This window comes from Lithobates pipiens, unplaced genomic scaffold (genome assembly GCF_037356315.1).
Source record: "Lithobates pipiens isolate NorthernLeopardFrog02 unplaced genomic scaffold, aLitPip1_a1.2 Scaffold_37, whole genome shotgun sequence".
NCBI lineage: Eukaryota > Metazoa > Chordata > Amphibia > Anura > Ranidae > Lithobates > Lithobates pipiens.
This window is the reverse complement of record NW_027507825.1, coordinates 6,925,028-6,945,972: the sequence shown is the minus strand read 5'-3', so window position 1 is coordinate 6,945,972 and position 20,945 is coordinate 6,925,028. Positions and strand designations below refer to the sequence as shown.

The 20,945-nt window shown below is 42.9% G+C and overlaps 1 protein-coding gene across 1 annotated transcript in view; it reads left to right on the top strand.

Moving 5' to 3' along the window:
- SYNE3 (spectrin repeat containing nuclear envelope family member 3) overlaps positions 1-20,945 on the top strand; it is a gene marked incomplete in the record, with an annotated part of 142,841 nt that overhangs the window by 104,735 nt on the left and 17,161 nt on the right. Inside the window, 5 exon segments of the mRNA XM_077466715.1 lie at positions 1,396-1,485; positions 5,732-5,830; positions 12,220-12,309; positions 12,697-12,792; positions 17,843-17,938. Of these exon segments, the coding sequence (XP_077322841.1) occupies positions 1,396-1,485; positions 5,732-5,830; positions 12,220-12,309; positions 12,697-12,792; positions 17,843-17,938 (471 nt within the window).

Here is a 20,945-nt window from a genome sequence, read left to right as displayed (position 1 = left end):
CGCAGGTCATGTTTTTTGATGCCTATAGCTCTAATCAGGTGATGCAAACCCCCCGCCGCTGTAATTCAGGCACCCAAAAAGGGGCCAGGTGCCTGAATAGGGGGTGGCAGTGGAGGCCATAGATAGATTCATGCAATGCACAAATCTATCTATTGGCTATTGAACTTCAATTTTGTGGGCTCATCGTACGCCACACGTTCTTGACGTTTCGGAATTTCCGACAACATTGTGTGATGGTGTGTATGCAAGACAAGTTTGAGGGAAGAAATCCCATGGATTTTGTTGTCGGAATGTCCGATCGTGTGTACGAAGCATTAGTTCGTAGGGTTCAATATTGAGTTGGGCCACCCTTTGCAGCTATAACAGCTTCAACTCCTCTGGGAAGGCCGTCCACAAGGTTTAGGAGTGTGTCTATGGGAATATTGACCAAACTTCCAGAAGCTCATTTATTAGGTCAGGCACTGATGTTGGATGAGAAGGCCTGGCTCGCAGTCTCTGCTCTGAATTTATCCCAAAGGTGTCCTATTGGGTTAAGGTCAGGACTCTGTGCAGTGAAGTTCCTCCACCCCAGACAGCTCCTAGCATTGACGTCACATGTCCCAGCGTTGCACTGCTGTTATGTCCATCACAGGAGGTGGGCCAAGACGTGGGACTGGGTGTGACTGCAAGCTGAGCCAAGTACACAGGAGATCCAGCTCTGTCTACTCCAGCACTGAGCAGGCTGCATTAATGGGCGCTGGTGAGGCTGCAGATGGGCAGTGAGAAATCTGCAATGAAGGGAAATACGAGGCTGCAGATGGGCACTCATGAAGCTGAAGATGGGCATAATAAGACTGTATTGATGGGCAATGGCAAGGCTGCAATGATGGGCATTGGTGAGGCTGCAATGATGGGCACTGGTGAGGCTGCAATGATGGGCACTGGTGAGGCTGCAATGATGGGCACTGGTGAGGCTGCAATGATGGGCAGTGGTGAGGCTGAAAATGGGCACTGGTGAGTCTGAAATGATGGGCAATGGCGAGGCTGCAGATAGGCAATGGCGAGGCTGCAGATAGGCAATGGCGAGGCTGCAGATAGGCAATGGCGAGGCTGCAGATGGGCACTGATCAGGCTTCATTAATGGGCAATGGCAAGGCTGCAGATGGGCACTAGCCCTAATTTTGCTTCAAAGCTCTTTATTTAAAATATTTTTTTTTTTCCTGAAACATCCCTCTTAAAATAAAGGTGCGTGTTATATGCCTGTGCGCCAATAAATACGGTATTTTCTCACTGCCTAGAAAAGGTCTTGGTATTATAATTATATATCAAATTATATTTATAGTGTAAAAACAATTGTATTATACTCTTAAAAACTCTTGATCTAATTTGATCTCCTTATACATAAATGTTTTACAGCACTGACTCAAAAATCGTTAGACCGCGTCCTACAAGAGACTCTGACAGTAGCGGTCGCTCAGGATCGGTACACTCGGCTTTTTCTATCAGGTAAGTCATAGTGAGCGGATATATGGGTCAGGGTGCACATATATATATGTGACCACTGCAGGCAGAAGTGCAGGATCATGTATATACGCCCCCTGCAGGTGGAAGTGCAGGATCATGTATATTTATATGCCCCCTGCAGGAGAAAGTGCAGGATCACGTATATACAGTATGTGCCCTCTGCAGACAGAAGTTCAAGATCACGTATATATGCCCCCTGCAGGCTGAAGTGCAGGATGACGTATACACAGTATCTCACAAAAGTGAGTACACCCCTCACATTTTTGTAAATATTTTCTTTTATCTTTTCATGTGACAACACGGAAGAAATGACACTTTGCTACAATGTAAAGTAGTGAGTGTACAGCTTGTATAACAGTGGAAATTTGCTGTCCCCTCAAAATAACTCAACACACAGCCATTAAGGTGTAAACCGCTGGCAACAAAATTGTCCAAATTGGGCCCAATTAGCAGTTTTCCCTCCCCGGTGTCATGTGACTGATTAGTGTTACAAGGTCTCAGGTGTGAATGCGGAGCAGGTGTGTTAAATTTGGTGTTATCGCTCTCACTCTCTCATACTGGTCACTGGAAGTTCAACATGGCACCTCATGGTAAAGAACTCTCTGAGGATCTGAAAAAAAGAATTGTTGGTCTACTTAAAGATGGCCCAGGCTATAAGAAGATTGCCAAGACCCTGACACTGAGCTGCAGCACAGTGGGCAAGACCATACAGCGATTTAACAGGACAGTTTCCCCTTAGAACAGGCCTCACCATGGTCCACCAAAATTGAATGCACATGCTCGCATTATATAAATAGGTTGTCTTTGGGAAATAGACATATGAGTGTCAGTAGAGCAGGGAGAGGATGGTGTCAGTAGAGCAGTAAAAAGGTGTCAGTAGGGCAGAGCATGGTGTCAATAGTTTTTTTTTTTTATATTTTATTTTGTTATTATTTTTGACAATTAAATTTTTTCTTTTATTGTTTTTTTTTTTTTTTTTTTACAATTTGTTAGGAGCCCAATTAAATAGGGAATAGGAATTTTTTATATTATTTTTTTAAATCATACTTACCTAGGTGGATGCAGCATCAATGTGATGCTCCATCTGTTCCCTGCTGGCTCTAATTCTGAGAACCGAGTGATCATAGTTACATAGTAGGTGAGGTTGAAAAAAGACACAAGTCCATCTTATGTGTGTGATATGTCAGTATTACATTGTATATCCCTGTATGTTGTGGTCGTTCAGGTGCTTATCTTACAGTTTCTTGAAACTTTTGATTCTCCCCGTTGAGACCACCGCCTGTGGAAGGGAATTCCACATCCTTGCCGCTCTTACAGTAAAGAACGAACCCTCTATGTAGTTTAAGGTTAAACCTCTTTTCTTCTAATTTTAATGAGTGGCCACGAGTCTTGTTAAACTCCATTTTGCAAAAAGGTTTTCTTCCTATTGTGGGGTCACCAGTACGGTATTTGTATATTGAAATCATATCCCCTCTCAAGCGTCTCTTCTCCAAAGAGAATAAGTTCAGTGCTCCCAACCTTTCCTCATAACTAATATCCCCCAGACCCATTATTAGCTTTGTTGCCCTTCTTTGTACTCGCTCCATTTCTTGCACATCCTTCCTGAGAACTGGTGCCCAGAACTGGACAGCATACTCCAGGTGCGGCCGGACCAGAGTCTTGTAGAGCGGGAGAATTATCATTTTATCTCTGGAGTTTATCCCCTTTTTAATGCCAATATTATGTTTGCTTTGTTAGCAGCAGCTTGGCATTGCATGTCATTGCTGAGCCTATCATCTACTAGGACCCCCAGGTCCTTTTCCATCCTAGATTCCCCCCGAGGTTCTCCACCCAGTGTATAGATTAAATTCATATTTTTGCCACCCAAATGCATTATTTTAAATTTTTCTACATTGAACCTCATTTGCCATGTAGTTGCCCACCCCATTCATTTGTTCAGATCTTTTTGCAAGGTTTCCACATCCTGCGGAGAAGTCATTGACCTGCTTAGCTTAGTATCGCCCACAAATACAGAGATTGAACTGTTTCCCCCATCCTCATCCTCCAGGTCGTTTATGAACAAATTAAATAGGATTGGTCCCAGGACAGAACCCTGGGGGACCCCACTAGCCACCCCTGACCATTCCGAGTACTCCTCATTTATCACCACCCTCTGAACTCGCCCTTGTAGCCAGTTTTCAATCCATGTACTCACCCTATGATCCATGCCAATGAACCTTACTTTGTACAGTAAACATTTATGGGGAACTGTGCCAAATTCTTTTGCAAAATCCAAATACACCACGTCTACGGGCCTTCCTTTATATAGCTGGCAACTCACCTCCTCATAGAAGGTTAATAGATTGGTTTGGCAAGAATGATTCTTCATGAATCCATGCTGATTACTGCTAATGATATCATTCTCATTACTAAAATATTGTATATAGTCCCTTATCATCCCTTCCAAGAGTTTACATACTATTGATGTTAGGCTAACTGGTCTGTAATTCCCAGGGATGTATTTTGGGCCCTTTTTAAATATTGGTGCTACATTGGCTTTTCTCCAATCAGCTGCTACCATTGCAGTCAGTAGACTGTCAGTAAAAATTAGGAACAATGGTCTGGCAATTACTTGGCTGAGTTCCCTAAGTACCCTCGGGTGCAAACCATCTGGTCCCGGTGATTTATTAATGTTAAGTTTCCCAAGTCTAATTTTTATTCTCTCCTCTGTTAACCATGGAGGTGCTTCCTGTGATGTGTCCTGAGGATAAACACTGTAGTTTTGGTTACTGAAGCCCCCCGATTCCCTTGTGAAGACTGAGGAGAAGAATAAATTCAATACCTTCCCCATCTCTCCATCCTTTGTAACAAGATGTCCTTCCTCATTCTTTATGGGGCCAATATGGTCTGTCCTCCTTTTTTACTGTTTACATACTTAAAGAATTTCTTGGGATTTTTTTTTTGCTCTCCTCCGCTATGTGTCTTTCATGTTCTATCTTAGCTGTCCTTATTGCACCTTTACATTTCTTGTTGCATTCTTTATAAAGTCTGAATGCTGATGATGATCCCTCAACCTTTTATTTTTTTGAAGGTCTTCTTCTTTGCTTTTATATGCATTTTTACATTGGAGTTCAGCCATCCAGGACTTTTGTTCGCTCTTTTAAATTTATTACCCAATGGGATGCATTGGCTAATGCCCTTATTTAATATGCTCTTAAAGCAAACCCATATCTCCTCCGTGTTCTTTGTTACTAAGATTTTATCCCAATTTATGCCTTCTAGCAAGGTTTGTAGTTTAGGGAAGTTGGCTCTTTTGAAATTCAGTGTCTTTGTATTCCCCTTATGTTTCCTATTTATGTGATTTATACTGAAGCCAATTGGCCTTTGATCACTGTTCCCTAAATTGCCCCGTATTTCCACATCTGTGATCAGGTCTGTATTGTTGGTAATCAGTAGATCCAGTAAGGCTTTATTTCTAGTTGGTGCGTCTACCATCTGACCCATGAAATTGTCCTGCAAAACATCTGCCCAGTCTGTCTGGATAATTAAAATCCCCCATTATGATAACACTTCCCATCCTTGCTACTAATCCAAATTGTGATAGTAGATCTGTCTCCACTCCTCCCTCAGGTTAGGGGGCCTATAGCATACTCCCAGTATTATTTCCCCCTTAGCGTCATCCCTTTGAAGCTCCACCCATAAGGATTCCACCTCCTCCCTAGCTCCCGTAGTGATGTCTTCTCTCACATTCACTTGTACATTATTCTTGATATATAGGCATACCCCTCCCCCTTTTTTACCCTCTCTATCCTTGCAATAAAGGGTATTTCCTTGAATGTTTTTCAGCCAATCATGAGAGCTGTTGAACCAGGTCTCCGAAATTCCCACAAAATCAAACACCGCCGATCGTTCTGTTCTCAGAGCTTCCAGAGCAGAGAGCTGATGACTTTCAGTCAGCGGCTCTCTGCTTTGTCCCCCACCCCCCATGCTCACTGGAGTGCTGGGCTGTGGAGGGGACAGGACCGGCAAGCTGGAATGATTCTACGTAGGCAGCTCCTCCAGGAGTGGCATCAGAAGGTGGGCTCTTCTCTAGAGTAGGGAATGGGGGGTGTAAGAAGGTGAGTGCCAACAGCAGAACGTATTCAGTCCAGGTGTGATTTTATTCTGTAGGGGAAAGCTGTGCTTGGAGGGGATTTCCCTTCCTTTGAAGAAATTTCTTCTCACTTCCTGTTTTGTCTCTCTTGTGCAGCTCTGACATCGATGGATATTCCAGCGGCTCTTCATCCAAGACTGACAACAGTGAAACCAGTAACAGACCCCAGACTGGGCACACTGGGAATCCTGGCAGGTAAAACGGGCGGGTCAAAAATACCAAGTAATTCCACACCCAGAAAGTGCGGAATCCATATAGCCACGCCCACTATATACGGCGGAACTACACCGCATCTGAGCACCACAAACCAAAAAAATGCAGTTTGATAAATTTTTAACCCCTTCAATACCGGGCACTTTAAACCCTCTTCCTGCCCAGGCCAATTTTCAGCTTTCAGCGCTCTCACCCTGAATGACAATTGCACGTCATGTAACACTGTACACATACGTAAATTTTTTTTTTTCCACAAATAGAACTTTCTTTTGGTGATATTATGGATATATTTAACCACTTCCCGACCAGCACACGACGATGTACGTCGACAGAATGGCACGGGCAGGCATATTGGCGTACAGGTACGTCCAATATTCAATGCCGCCCTGCCATCGGGAGCGCGCTGCCGGCGGCGCGCTCCCGCGCTGGTTGGGACCCCCGTGAGTCCGGTCGCGGGACCCGCGGACTCGATCGCCGCGGGCATCCCCACGATTGTCTCACGGAGCGGCCGAATGGAGGAAATGCCGTGTAAACAACATTTCTCCATTCTGCCTAGCAACTAGTGACGCTGATCTCTGCTCCATGTGATTGGAGCAGAGATCAGTGTTCACTAAATGAAAGCCCAACCCCCCCACAGTTAGTAACACACCCCTAGGAACACTTAACCCCTACACTGCCACCCACTGGTTAACCCTTTCACTGCCAGTGTCATTTACACAGGAATCACTGCATTTATATAGCAGTGATTACTGTATAAATGACAATGGTCCCAAAAATGTGTCAAAAATGTCCGATGGGTCCCCCACAATGTCGCAGTCACAATAAAAATCGCTGATCGCCGCCATTACTAGTAAAAAAAAAAATAATAAAAAATTATTAATAAAAATGCTATAAAACTATCCCTATTTTGTAAACGCTATAACTTTTGCGCAAACCAATCAATAATCGCTTATTGTGATTTTTTTTACCAAAAATATGTAGAAGAATACGTATCAGCCTAAACTGAGGGAAAAAAATGTTTTTTTATATATTTTTGGGGAGTATTTATTATAACAAAAAGTAAAAAATAATGCGTTTTTTTCAAAATTGTCGCTTTATTTTTGGTTATAGCGCAAAAAATAAAAACCGCAGGGGTGATAAAATACCACCAAAAGAAAGCTCTATTTGTGGGAAAAAAAGGACGTCAATTTTGTTTGGGAGCCACGTCGCACGACCGCGCAATTGTCAGTTAAAGCGACGCAGTGCCGAATTGCAAAAAGGGGTCTGGTCTTTGACCAGCAAATTGGTCCGGTCTGCAAGTGGTTAATCACCACTGTGTTTTTTTTTTTTTTTGCAAAAACATTTTGAAAAACATTGAAAAAACATTGAAGAACATTTTGAAAAAAAATAGTATAAAAAAAACGAATTCCAGTATATAAACCATATTTGTAGATAGTTACATAGTAACTATCTACAAATATGGTATATATACTGGATTTTTTTGCTATAACTTTTACACAAACCAATCAATCTACGTTTATTAGGATTTTTTTTTAATCAAAAACATGTAGCTGAATACGTATTGGCCTAAATTTATGAAGAAATTCAATAAATAAAAAAAAAATGTTTGGATATGTTTTATAGCAGAATGTAAAAAATATTGTTTTTATTTGTTTTTTAATTTTCGGTCTTTCATTTATTTAGTAAAAATAAAAAATAAAAATCCCAGTGGTGATCAAACGCTACAAAAAGAAAGCTCTATTTGTGGGGGGAACAAAAAAATGATATAAATTTCCTTTGGGTACAGTGTTGCATCAACGCGCAATTGTCAGTTAAAATAACGCAGTGCCAAAAAGCAAAAGATGGCCTGGCCATGAAGGGGTAAATCTTCAGGGAGGGCAAGTGGATACATTTGTGTCAGTAGCAGGGCAGCGACAAGGGGTGGGCAGGAGGGTCGGCTGCCTCTGGGCACTGTGGTATCATGTGAGGCGGGGGGGGGGGATACCACAAGGAGGTTGTGGGGAGAGTATTTGTGTTGAGTGGGAGAATTGGGGGGGGGGGGGGGCAGCAGGGGATAAGAATTGTTCTAGGAGGGGAAATTTCATGAGGTGTGCTAGAAGAGGTGTTTTGAGGGGATTTATGTTGCGAGGGGGGCATGGGAGGAAGAAGATTTGTGCTAGGAGGAGGAATGGGTGGAGGGGGGTGTGGTAAGAAAAGGTAATATGGTAGGGGGCAGGGGATTTGTTCTAAGAGGGAAAACTATTTTTTTTTGGGGGGGGGGGGGGGGGGGGAGTCGGGTTAGCAGGGATGATTGGGGGGATTTGTGCTAGGAGGGAAAATTTGGGGGGGGAGGGGATTTGTGTGAAAAGGGGTGATTAGGGAGAATTTGTGCTGGTGAGGGGGAATTTGTGCTAGCAGGGATGATTGGGGGGATTTGTGTTAGGAGGGGACTTTTTTTTTGGGGGGGGGGGGATTAGGGAGAATATTTGCTGGTAGGGAGGAATTTGGAGTGGAGGAGAGGATTTATGCTTAGAGGGGAAATTTGAAGGGTAGAGGATTTATAGTGGGGGGGGGATTTTTTTTCAGGGAGGGTGGATTTGTGCTGGGGCCATAAGGGGGTTGGAGGGGGGATTTCAGCAGGGGGTGGATTTGTAGTGGGAGGAGAGGGAATTTATGATTAGGGAGTAAGCATGCAGATTAGTACTCAATATATATTTTGGGAGGGGGTTGAATTTTTGAAAACACTGGAGAGTGCAAGCGTCCAAAAATCTGGTGCAGCTCTATATAGAAACCAATCGGCTTCCAGTTTATTTATTTATTGTAAAAACTTAGTTGAAGAAGCTGAAGTTAGAAGCTGATTGGCTGCCACGCACAGCTGCTCCAGATTTTGCACACTCCAGTTTTAGTAAACCCCATTGATTCGCTGATTAAATAGGAAAAAAAAAAGAAAAGCTAGACGCGCACTGTTGTTTCTGGGCTGTACTCCGCGTACTCTGGTGGTGGGTTATGGTAATGGCAAGAAATTTACAACTACTATTAAAAAATATATTTTTTTTTTATTTACTATATTGTGACAGTTTTTCTTTGATTAAAGCAAATCAGGAGAGATCCATTACCATTTACCACCCAAATGAAAGGCCAAATTGTCCTGAAAAAAAAACAAACAAAAAAAAAAAAACAACACGCTCCTCCTGGATACACTACGTAGTTGGGGTGATTTGTACAGTTCTACTAACACAGTAGTGATACTGCAAAATTGTGTTCAAGTATTAAGATTTGTTTTAGGTCCATCATGAAATGGTTATTAGACAGTTGCACAAATATTGTGCGACATGAAAAAATTGCAATTTTGACCATTTTATTCCAGAGGGTCTCTGCTTTTAGAAAATACATAATTATGATGGTGGGGGGGGGGGATGGGGGGGTAAAGTAATTTTATGGCAAAAATTTATAATTTAACATGCGTGAGAAAAAAAAATCTTAATTGCCATCGTGGACAAGGGGTTAAAGGGTAACTCCACTTGTGGTGGGAGAAGACATTAGCAAATAAATATATATATATGGATATAGTTTACTGAAAATTACTGCAAATTACTTGAAAAAGAAAGGGCATTTTTATGAACAATCAATTACTATATATCTATACCTATATATCTTTATCTATATATGTATATATATATAGATATATATATATATAGATATATACCGTAGATGGATAGATACCGTAGATAGATAGATAGATAGATAGATAGATAGATAGATAGATAGATAGATAGATAGACAGATAGATACCGTAGATAGATAGATAGATAGATACCGTAGATAGATAGATAGATATGAGATAGATAGATAGATAGATAGATAGATAGATAGATAGATAGATAGATAGATACCGTAGATACGGTAAATAGATAGATAGATACAGTAGATACCGTAAATAGATATAGATACCGTAGATAGATAGATAGATAGATAGATAGATAGATAGATACCATAGATACTGTAGATAGATAGATACTATAGATAGATAGATGCCATAGATAGATAGATACCATAGATAGATAGATAGATAGATACCGTAGATACTGTAGATAGATAGATACCGTAGATACCGTAGATAGATAGATACTATAGATAGATAGATGCCATAGATAGATAGATAGATAGATAGATAGATAGATACCGTTGATAGATAGATAGATACCGTAGATACCGTAGATAGATAGATAGATAGATAGATAGATAGATAGATAGATAGATAGATACCGTAGATAGATAGATAGATAGATAGATAGATAGATAGATAGATACTGTAGATAGATAGATAGATAGATAGATAGATAGATAGATACCTTAGATAGATAGATAGATAGATACCTTAGATAGATAGATAGATAGATACCTTAGATAGATAGACAGATAGATACCGTAGATAGATAGACAGATAGATACCGTAGATAGATACCGTAGATAGATACCGTAGATAGATACCGTAGATAGATAGATACCGTAGATAGATAGATACCGTAGATAGATAGATAGATAGATACCGTAGATAGATACCGTAGATAGATAGATAGATACCGTAGATAGATAGATACAGTAGATAGATACTGTAGATAGATACCGTAGATAGATAGATAGATACCGTAGATAGATACTGTAGATAGATACCGTAGATAGATAGATACCGTAGATAGATACTGTAGATAGATACCGTAGATAGATAGATAGATACCGTAGATAGATAGATAGATAGATAGATAGATAGATAGATACCGTAGATACGGTAAATAGATAGATAGATACTGTAGATACCGTAAATAGATATAGATACCGTAGATAGATAGATAGATGGATAGATACCGTAGATACTGTAGATAGATAGATACTATAGATAGATAGATGCCATAGATAGATAGATAGATAGATACCGTAGATAGATAGATACCGTAGATAGATACCGTAGATAGATAGATACCGTAGATAGATACCGTAGATAGATAGATACCGTAGATAGATACCGTAGATAGATAGATACCGTAGATAGATAGATACCGTAGATAGATACCGTAGATAGATAGATAGATACCATAGATAGATAGATACAGTAGATAGATACTGTAGATAGATACCGTAGATAGATAGATACCGTAGATAGATACTGTAGATAGATACCGTAGATAGATAGATAGATAGATAGATAGATAGATAGATAGATAGATACCGTAGATAGATAGATAGATAGATACCGTAGATAGATAGATAGATAGATAGATAGATAGATAGATAGATAGATACCGTAGATACGGTAAATAGATAGATAGATACTGTAGATACCGTAAATAGATATAGATACCGTAGATAGATAGATGGATAGATACCGTAGATACTGTAGATAGATAGATACTATAGATAGATAGATGCCATAGATAGATACCGTAGATACCGTAGATACTGTAGATAGATAGATACCGTAGATAGATAGATAGATAGATAGATAGATAGATAGATAGATAGATACCGTAGATAGATAGATACCGTAGATAGATAGATAGATAGATAGATAGATAGATAGATACCGTAGATAGATAGACAGATAGATACCGTAGATAGATACCGTAGATAGATAGATACCGTAGATAGATAGATACCGTAGATAGATACCGTAGATAGATAGATACTGTAGATAGATAGATACCGTAGATAGATACCGTAGATAGATAGATAGATACCGTAGATAGATAGATACTGTAGATAGATACCGTAGATAGATAGATGATAGATAGATAGATAGATACTGTAGATAGATAGATAGATAGATGATAGATAGATACCGTAGATAGATACCGTAGATAGATAGATACTGTAGATAGATAGATAGGTAGATAGATAGATAGATAGATAGATAGATACCATAGATAGATAGATAGATACCGTAGATAGATAGATAGATACTGTAGATAGATACTGTAGATAGATACCGTAGATAGATAGATACCGTAGATAGATACCGTAGATAGATACCGTAGATAGATAGATACAGTAGATAGATAGATAAATAAATATGTATTAGTATTTGATTGTTCATAAAAATGGACTTTCTTTTTCAATCTGCAGCTGCCGGAATTTTCAGTAAAATGCAATGTGGCCACCTGGAGGCGCTCTGTACACAGATTGTATACAGAGGGTGTGTTTCATCTCTGTGTATCGCCTGGGTCCAGTCACTTCACTGGGTATATAGAAGGGTCTACAGCCACTTTAAGGTTCAATTCACTATAGCTATAGAAGGTTCAGCAATAAAACATGTCCCCTCCACCTTAAAATAAAAGTTAGCAATGTTAGAGGAAGTTGCCTTTTAATTCTTTATATGATGTCTTTCTCTTTAACAGCAAAAACCAGGAATCCTTCAGATTTAACGTTACGGATAAAACCGACTCCAGCCTTAATAACTCAGAAGTGGACTACAAAGGCTCAAGCAGGTAAACTGTTTTGTAATGAAAATGGTTGGGGTCAATTTTATTAATTTTTTCTAAATTCTAAATTTACAAAGTTGTAATGGGATATTTTAAGTGTAAAAGGTTTTAAAGATAGAGAAGATGGGCACTTTCTAGGCAATAATGGATGAGGTTAGAAAATTCCAGAGACCATTTCCAAGGCTGAGTAGGCATTCACATAGAGATGTTCAGTTCTTTGTATGCTGGCAAGTTGACCCCAAATTGACCCGTGGTGACATCCGTCACGGTCCTCATGCAGTGACAAAGGCTGACGCTAAATCCCCAGGCGGGTAGCTACCACCATGACAGGTTTCTTCTAAGAAAGGCTATCTCAGGAGGATAATTCATGTATTTTTCTTTTTTTTTTTCTAGAATCGCGGGCCCGGCTCCTGGATCCAGATCTTCTGATAAGTCAACCAAGACGCTAAAGATCTCGACAGACATGAACATAACCAATGGGAAGTCCAGGTCAGATATAAGCAGCTTCATCTCACTTTGTTTAGGTGGAGCTCCAGGCATAAAAATAATTTTTCCTTTTTTGTCCACCTATATATCCTTAACAGATCTAAACCCAATCCATACATTTCAAAAGTAACTTTCCATCTTTTTAAATCTACAAGAAAAACAGAAATAGAAGGTGCGCACACCTAGTGCATTGCCAAAGATAATTTAATAATAAAAATGTTTTATATAAAAGTGGGTACTCACAAAATGCAACTGATAAAAGGCCATAAAAACAATGGAGGGACATGCACAGAACACAGGGTACAGCTAATGCGTTTCGGGGTGCACCCCCCCTTCCTCAGAGCTAGCCTAGCCCCTGAAACGGTGCTTTTTATCTTTCGGCGGGTCAGTAGGCATTGTGATTGAGGTGGATCTACCTCGCTGAAGGATGTGATTAATGGTGGATGTACATCATGGGACATTTTTTTAGTGGTGCACCAAAATGAAAATTCAGGATGCCGTTGGCCGAAAACCGAAATTGATGAATATACAGTGCCTTGCGAAAGTATTCGGCCCCCTTGAACTTTTCAACCTTTTGCCACATTTCAGGCTTCAAACATAAAGATATAAAATTTTAATTTTTTGTGAAGAATCACCAACAAGTGGGACACAATTGTGAAGTGGAACGAAATCTATTGGATAATTTAAACTTTTTTAGCAAATAAAAAACTGAAAAGTGGTGCGTGCAAAATGATTCGGCCCCTTTACTTTCAGTGCAGCAAACTCACTCCAGAAGTTCAGCGAGGATCTCTGAATGATCCAATGTTGTCCTAAATGACTGATGGTGATAAATAGAATCCACCTGTGTGTAATCAAGTCTCTGTATAAATGCACCTGCTCTGTGATAGTCTCAGGGTTCTGTTGAAAGCGCAGAGAGCATCATGAAGACCAAGGAACACACCAGGCAGGTCCGTAATACTGTTGTGGAGAAGTTTAAAGCCGGATTTGGATACAAAAAGATTTCCCAAGCTTTAAACATCCCAAGGAGCACTGTGCAAGCCATCATTTTGAAATGGAAGGAGTATCAGACCACTGCAAATCTACCAAGACCTGGCCGTCCCTCTAAACTTTCAGCTCAGACAAGGAGAAGACTGATCAGAGATGCAGCCAAGAGGCCCATGATCACTCTGGATGAACTGCAGAGAACTACAGCTGAGGTGGGAGAGTCTGTCCATAGGACAACAATCAGTCGTACACTGCACAAATCTGCCCTTTATGGAAGAGTGGCAAGAAGAAAGCCATTTCTCAAAGATATCCATAAAAAGTCTCGTCTGAAGTTTGCCACAAGCCACCTGGGAGACACACCAAACATGTGGAAGAAGGTGCTCTGCTCAGATGAAACCAAAATCCAACTTTGTGCCCACAATGCAAAACGATATGTTTGGCGTAAAAGCAACACAGCTCATCACCCTCAACACACCATCCCCACTGTCACACATGGTGGTGGCAGCATCATGGTTTGGGCCTGCTTTTCTTCAGCAGGGACAGGGAAGATGGTTAAAATTGAGGGGAAGATGGATGCAGCCAAATACAGGACCATTCTGGATGAAAACCTGTTGGAGTCTGCAAAAGACCTGAAACTGGGACGGAGATTTATCTTCCAACAAAACAATGATCCCAAACATACAGCAAAATCTACAAAGGAATGATTCACAAATAAACGTATCCAGGTGTTAGAATGGCCAAGTCAAAGTCCAGACCTGAATCCAATCGAGAATCTGTGGAAAGAGCTGAAAACTGCTGTTCACAAACGCTCTCCATCCAACCTCACTGAGCTCCAGCTGTTTTGCAAGGAAGAATGGGCAAGAATTTCAGTCTCTTGATGTGCAAAACTGATAGAGACACCCCAAGCGACTTGCAGCTGTAATCGCAGCAAAAGGTGGCTCTACAAAGTATTAATGCAAGGGGGCCCAATCATTTTGCAGGCCCCACTTTTCATTTTTTTATTAGTTAAAAAAGTTTCAAAAATCCAATAGATTTCGTTCCACTTCACAATTGTGTCCCACTTGTTGGTGATTCTTCACAACAAAATAAAATTTTTATATCTTTATGTTTGAAGCCTGAAATGTGGCAAAAGGTTGAAAAGTTCAAGGGGGCCGAATACTTTCGCAAGGCACTGTATATTTTTATAAATAATTTTATTATATTGACCTATTTAATTAACACTTTGTAAAAAAAATGGATCCTGTTCCTTTAAAGCATTGTGCTGTGTAATTTGACCCCTTCTATCACCTAAAATTCCTAGCTGATCCTGCCTGGTTCTGCCCTCCTCCCTGTAAACTGACCATGGTTTATCATGGCTGCTGAGCCCTGACACTGTGATCAGTTTACATGCCTCAGTCACCTGCAGCTCTCCCTCTGTCCTCCTCTCCCCCCCTCCCTGCCTGTCAGCTCCCATCTCTCCCCAGCCCCCCCCCCCCGCTGGTAAAATAACTGAGCGTGTATGCTAAAATCCCCTCTGTTATAGTAACTGATATGCCCCAGTGTATGTTTATTATGAAAAAAAATACCCTGCTATATACCTTATTTCAGAGTGCTGCTCGCCAATCACGTGACCGGCCGCCTCTCTCCTCCTGGCTGCAGGAGATTGTCAGCCCAGCCCACTGTAGCTGGGAGAGGAGAGGGGCGGCCGGTCACGTGAGCGCTGAGCAGCGCTCTGAAATAAGTTATATAGTGGCATATTTTTTCATTAAAAAAACCATACACTGGGGCACAAAAAAAAGCAAAGAACCATTTGATATGTAAACAAAAAATGCCAGAAAATGCCCAGCCTTCAAGTGGTTAAAGCGGAGGTTCACACGAAAATGGAACCTCCACTTTTCATAACCCCTCCCCCCCCCCTCGCTGTCACATTTAGCACCTTTCAGGGGGGATATAATACAGGTATTTGCACCCTCTTCCGGGCATAGACTCCCACTCTATGCCTCTTCCCTCCCCCCTGCCGTCTGCTGGGAATTCGGATTGCGCTGCGCAACTCGCGCATGCACAGTAGGGAACCGGGCAGTGAAGCCGCAAGCCTTCAGTTCCTGATTCCCTTAACGAAGATGGCGGCGGAAGCACCCGAGAGCCGAGCGACAGTGCGGGTGCTGACATCGTGGGTGCCCTGGACAGGTAAGTGTCCATATTTTAAAAGTCAGCAGCTACAATATTTGTAAAATTGTGGTGGACCTCCGCTTTAATTCTTATATGACTAATTAGAGGGGGGGGGGAGAAATTGGGACTTTGTGTGAAGTATGCGGTATATGTCTGGTAAGTAACTTATAGTAGTATAAAAACTGCTATGTCATAGTACAATATATACAAGGAATTATTTTATATATAAAAAAAAAATGTTTATTTCATACATGTAATAATACATAGAAGCATCATAGCATAGTAACATAGTAATACATGATAATGACTCTCAGGCATGTACTGGCCATCGGGATTACCGGGAGTTTCCCGGTGGGCCGATGGCTCAGTGGGCCACTCTGATGTAAGGGGGTGCTGAGGGGACACTCTGATGTAAGGGGGCTGGTGATGGGACACTCTGATGTAAGGGGGCTGGTTATGGGACACTCTGATGTAAGGGGGCTGGTGATGGGACACTCTGATGTAAGGGGGGCTGGTGATGGGACACTTTGATGTAAGGGGGGCTGGTGATGGGACACTCTGATGTAAGGGGGGTGCTGATGGGACACTCTGATGTAAGGGGGTGCTGATGGGACACTCTGATGTAAGGGGGGTGCTGATGGGACACTCTGATGTAAGGGGGTGCTGATGGGACACTCTGATGTAAGGGGGTGCTGATGGGACACTCTGATGTAAGGGGGTGCTGATGGGACATTCTGATGTAAGGGGGCTGGTGATGGGACACTCTGATGTAAGGGGGTGCTGATGGGACATTCTGATGTAAGGGGGCTGGTGATGGGACACTCTGATGTAAGGGGGCTGGTGATGGGACATTCTGATGTAAGGGAGCTGGTGATGGGACATTCTGATGTAAGGGGGGTGCTGATGGGACACTCTGATGTAAGGGGGTGCTGATGGGACACTCTGATGTAAGGGGGCTGCTGATGGGACACTCTGATGTAAGGGAGCTGGTGATGGGACACTCTGATGTAAGGGGGGTGCTGATGGGACACTCTGATGTAAGGGGGTGCTGATGGGACATTCTGATGTAAGGGGGCTGGTGATGGGACACTCTGATGTAAGGGAGGTGCTGATGGGACACTCTGATGTAAGGGGGCTGCTCATGGGACACTCTGATGTAAGGGGGTGCTGATGGGACACTCAAAATGTAAGTGGGCCGGTCTGGATGAAGTCCAGGGCCAAATTTCCGTCCCAGTCCAGCCCTGATGACTCTTTTGATCCATATTAATAACATGAATCTAAAACATACACAATGATTACAGCATAGCACAGTATAAAATTAGAAAATTGTTCTTAAGATGTAAACACATAGGTAGCGTCAAATTTTTTGACGCGTTTCGTCAGGTGCAGATATTAATCGATAGTGATAAATTTATCTGTGGGTCTCAAAAGGACAAAAGGAAGGGGGTAATGAAAGGGAACCCACCCTGCTCAGGATCAAGTAGAAGTCTGAGTGTGAAGTGATGAGGGCTGAAGGCCAGCCGGGATACGCATTAACCTTTTGCTGCCCGTGTAACACGTGTGGCAGCCAAAGGGCGGGCTTGAATGCCCACACCCCGCACATATGTGTCACTGGGCAGCTAACATTCCTGTGCTGGGAGCGTCCTTACTGCGTGCTCCCGACGCAGAGACTGAGCTGTCGGCAGCTCTCAGCCCCCACTAACGATCGCTATCCCGACAGGACTGGTTCCCGATCATGTGACCACTGACAGCCAATAACTTTGCTCACACGATTGATGATCCTCCCGGCGGTCAGAAATTTGTAAAGGGACTCCGGGATGGGCAGGAAGGGATTCATTGTAAAGCTCAGAGTTCTAGTGAGTTGGGGATATGATAAAGTATATCGGACGAGTCATCGATTGAGTCTTCTCTGTTTACCTAGAATTCCGCGTCCTGCTGGGGTATCCGGAAATCCTGATAAGTCAGGCCAGTCTGTGAAAACCGTGACAGAGATGAGCGGAACCAATGGGAAGGCCAGGTGAGCTAGAAGGCGCTTCATTTCTTTTTTTTTTTTTTCCTTTTTTCCTTCTTTTTTTAACCTTTTCAGCCCTGGAAGGTTTTACCCCCTTTAACCACTTGCCTACCGGGCACTTACACCCCCTTCCTGCCCAGGCCATTTTTCAGCTTTCAGCGCTGTCACACTTTGAATGACAATTGCGCTGTCATGCTACACTGTACCCAGACTCATTTTTCATCATTTTCTTCACACAAATAGAGCTTTATTTTGGTGGTATTTAATCACTGCTTGTTTTTTTTTATATTTTTACAAAAAAAAAAAGACCATTTTTTTAAAAGATTTTTTTTTTCACTTTTTTTCTGTCTGTAAATTTAGTAAATAAGTCATTCTTCACCTTCACAGATGTGCGGTGATGAGGCGGCACTGATGGGTACTGATAGGCTGAACTGGTGGGCATTGATGAGGTGGCACTTATGAGCACTGATGAGGTGGCACTGATGAGGAGGCACAAATATGCTGCACTTATGGGTACTGATAGGCGGCACTGGTGGGCACTAATAGGCGGGACTAGTGGGCACTGATAGGTGGCACTGATAGGCGGCACTGGTGGGCACTAATAGGCGGGACTAGTGGGCACTGATAGGTGGCACTGATAGGCGGCACTGGTGGGCACTAATAGGCGGCATTGGTGGGCACTGATAGGCGGCACTGGTGGGCACTAATAGGCGGGACTAGTGGGCACTGATAGGCGGCACAGATAGGCGGTACTGATCGGCATTGATTTGTGGCACTGATGGGTGACACTGATGGGCATTGATTGACAGCAGTGATGGGCAGCACTGATAGGCGGCACTGAATGCCAGCACTGACTGGCATCGCTAATGGGCACTTAGTTGGTGGCACTTGTGGGCAGTGGTGGGCACTGATTGCTGCCACTGGTGTGCACTGATCGCTGGCATTGGTGGGTATTGGTGGGCACTGTATGGTGACACTATTTTTCACTATTGTAATCAGGGCACTGTAGATGTCCCCTTGCATGGAGATGCCGCTGATCGGCTCTCCTCACCACACACTCTGTCAGTGTGAGGCGATGAGTGCCGATTTACCGGCACTTCCTTGTTTACATGTGACCGGCTGTGATTGGACACAGCCAGTCACATGTTTAAAGAGCCGCGGACAAGGCTCTTTCCACAAATCGGGAAGTCGCATCATGTCCTAGCAACACAGTGCAGCCACGATCGCTGCGCCGCGCACCCCCCTCCGAACAATAGCCGCACCGCCCCACCGTTATTTGACAGTGGCTGAGCGGCAATCAGTTAATGACCAGGCCATTTTTTGCGACACTGCTTTACTTTTGATAACAATTGCGCGGTCGCGCGACGCTGCACCCAAATAAAATTGATGTCCTTTTTTTCCCCCACAAATAGAGATTTCTTTTGGTGGTAGTTGATCGCTTTTGCGTTCTTTTACTTTTTGCGCTATAAACAAAATAAGACCGTCAATTTTGAAAAAAAAAAGAAAACAATATTTTTTGTTAGAAAACATATCCAATAAAAAAAATTAAAAATCGAATTTCTTCATCAATTTAGGCCGATAACCCCAATAAGCGTATATTGATTGGTTTGCACAAAAATTATCGCATCTACAAAATAGGGGATATTTTTTTTTGTGGCATGTTTATTATTTTTTTTTTTTTTTTTTACTAGTAATGGCGGTGATCAGTGATTTTTAGCAGGACTGCGACATTGGGGCGGACAAATCAGACACCTAACTTTTTTTGGGGTACCAGTAACATTATTACAGTGGTCAGTGCTAAAAAAAAAGAAGCACTGTCACTGTACTAATGACACTGGCAGGGGAAGGAGTTAACTGTGTTCCCTGTTTGTGATTACTAACTCTATGGGGAGGAAGGACTTACTGGGACAACACACAGATCCGTCTTTAGGATCTATGTGCCATCCCCTGTCAGAACGGAGATCTGCCTTGTTTACACGGGCAGATCCCCCTTCTGTCTCTGCAGGGAATGAACGCGGGCGGGCCGGCGGACATAGTGTTGATTGGCTGCCCCGCTGGGCAATCGTCCCACATGTGCGCTCCCATGATAGCTAGCAAACGAATCGCCGTACCAGTTCAGCGATTTGTGCAGCCGAGCCACCTTGCCACCGTTAAAACCGCAGTGGGTGGTCGGAAAGTGGTTAGAAAAATTATGGGCAAAAAAAGATCTGGACTGCCCTCCCGCAATGTACTGTGGATGGTGGACAGCACAGTGACATCACTGTCCTTATCCAGGTACAGGCAGGGCCGGTGCTACCACTAGGCAAACTAGGCAGCCGCCTAGGGCGCACTGCTGCCTAGAGCGCCTGGTCAGTGGTGTTTCTACTTTCTTCTCTGAAGCAACTACGTTTCAGAATCAGCAGGCAGCCGCCGCACCGTTGGCTCATAGTGTCAGAGGCGCGGCGGCGGCGGAGGATTGTGTCTGTGTTCTGACTCCTGAATGAATGAAAGCAAGCAAACATTCATTGATGGGTGCTGGTAGGCTGCATTTGCTGGGCACTGGTGAGGCTGCATTTGATGGGTGCTGGTGAGGCTGGTGAGGCTGCATTTGATGGGCACTGGTGAGGTTGAATTTGATGGGTGCTGGTGAGGCTGCATTGATGGGTGCTGGTAGGCCGCATTTTATTGGTGGTGGTGAGACTGCATTTGATGGACACTGGTGAGGCTGCATTGATGGGTGCTGGTGAGGCTGCATTTGATGGGCGCTGGTGAGGCTGCATTTGATGGGTGCTGGTGAGACTGCATTTGATGGACACTGGTAAAGCTGCATTTGATGGGTGCTGGTGAGGCTGCATTTGATGGGTGCTGGTGAGGCTGCATTTGATGGGCGCTGGTGAGACTGCATTTGATGGGCGCTGGTGAGGCTGCATTGATGGGTGGCCTGGTGAGGCTGCATTTGATGGGGCGCTGGTGGAGGACTGCATTTGATGGGGTGCTGGTGAGGCTGCATTGATGGGCGCTGGAGATGCTGCAT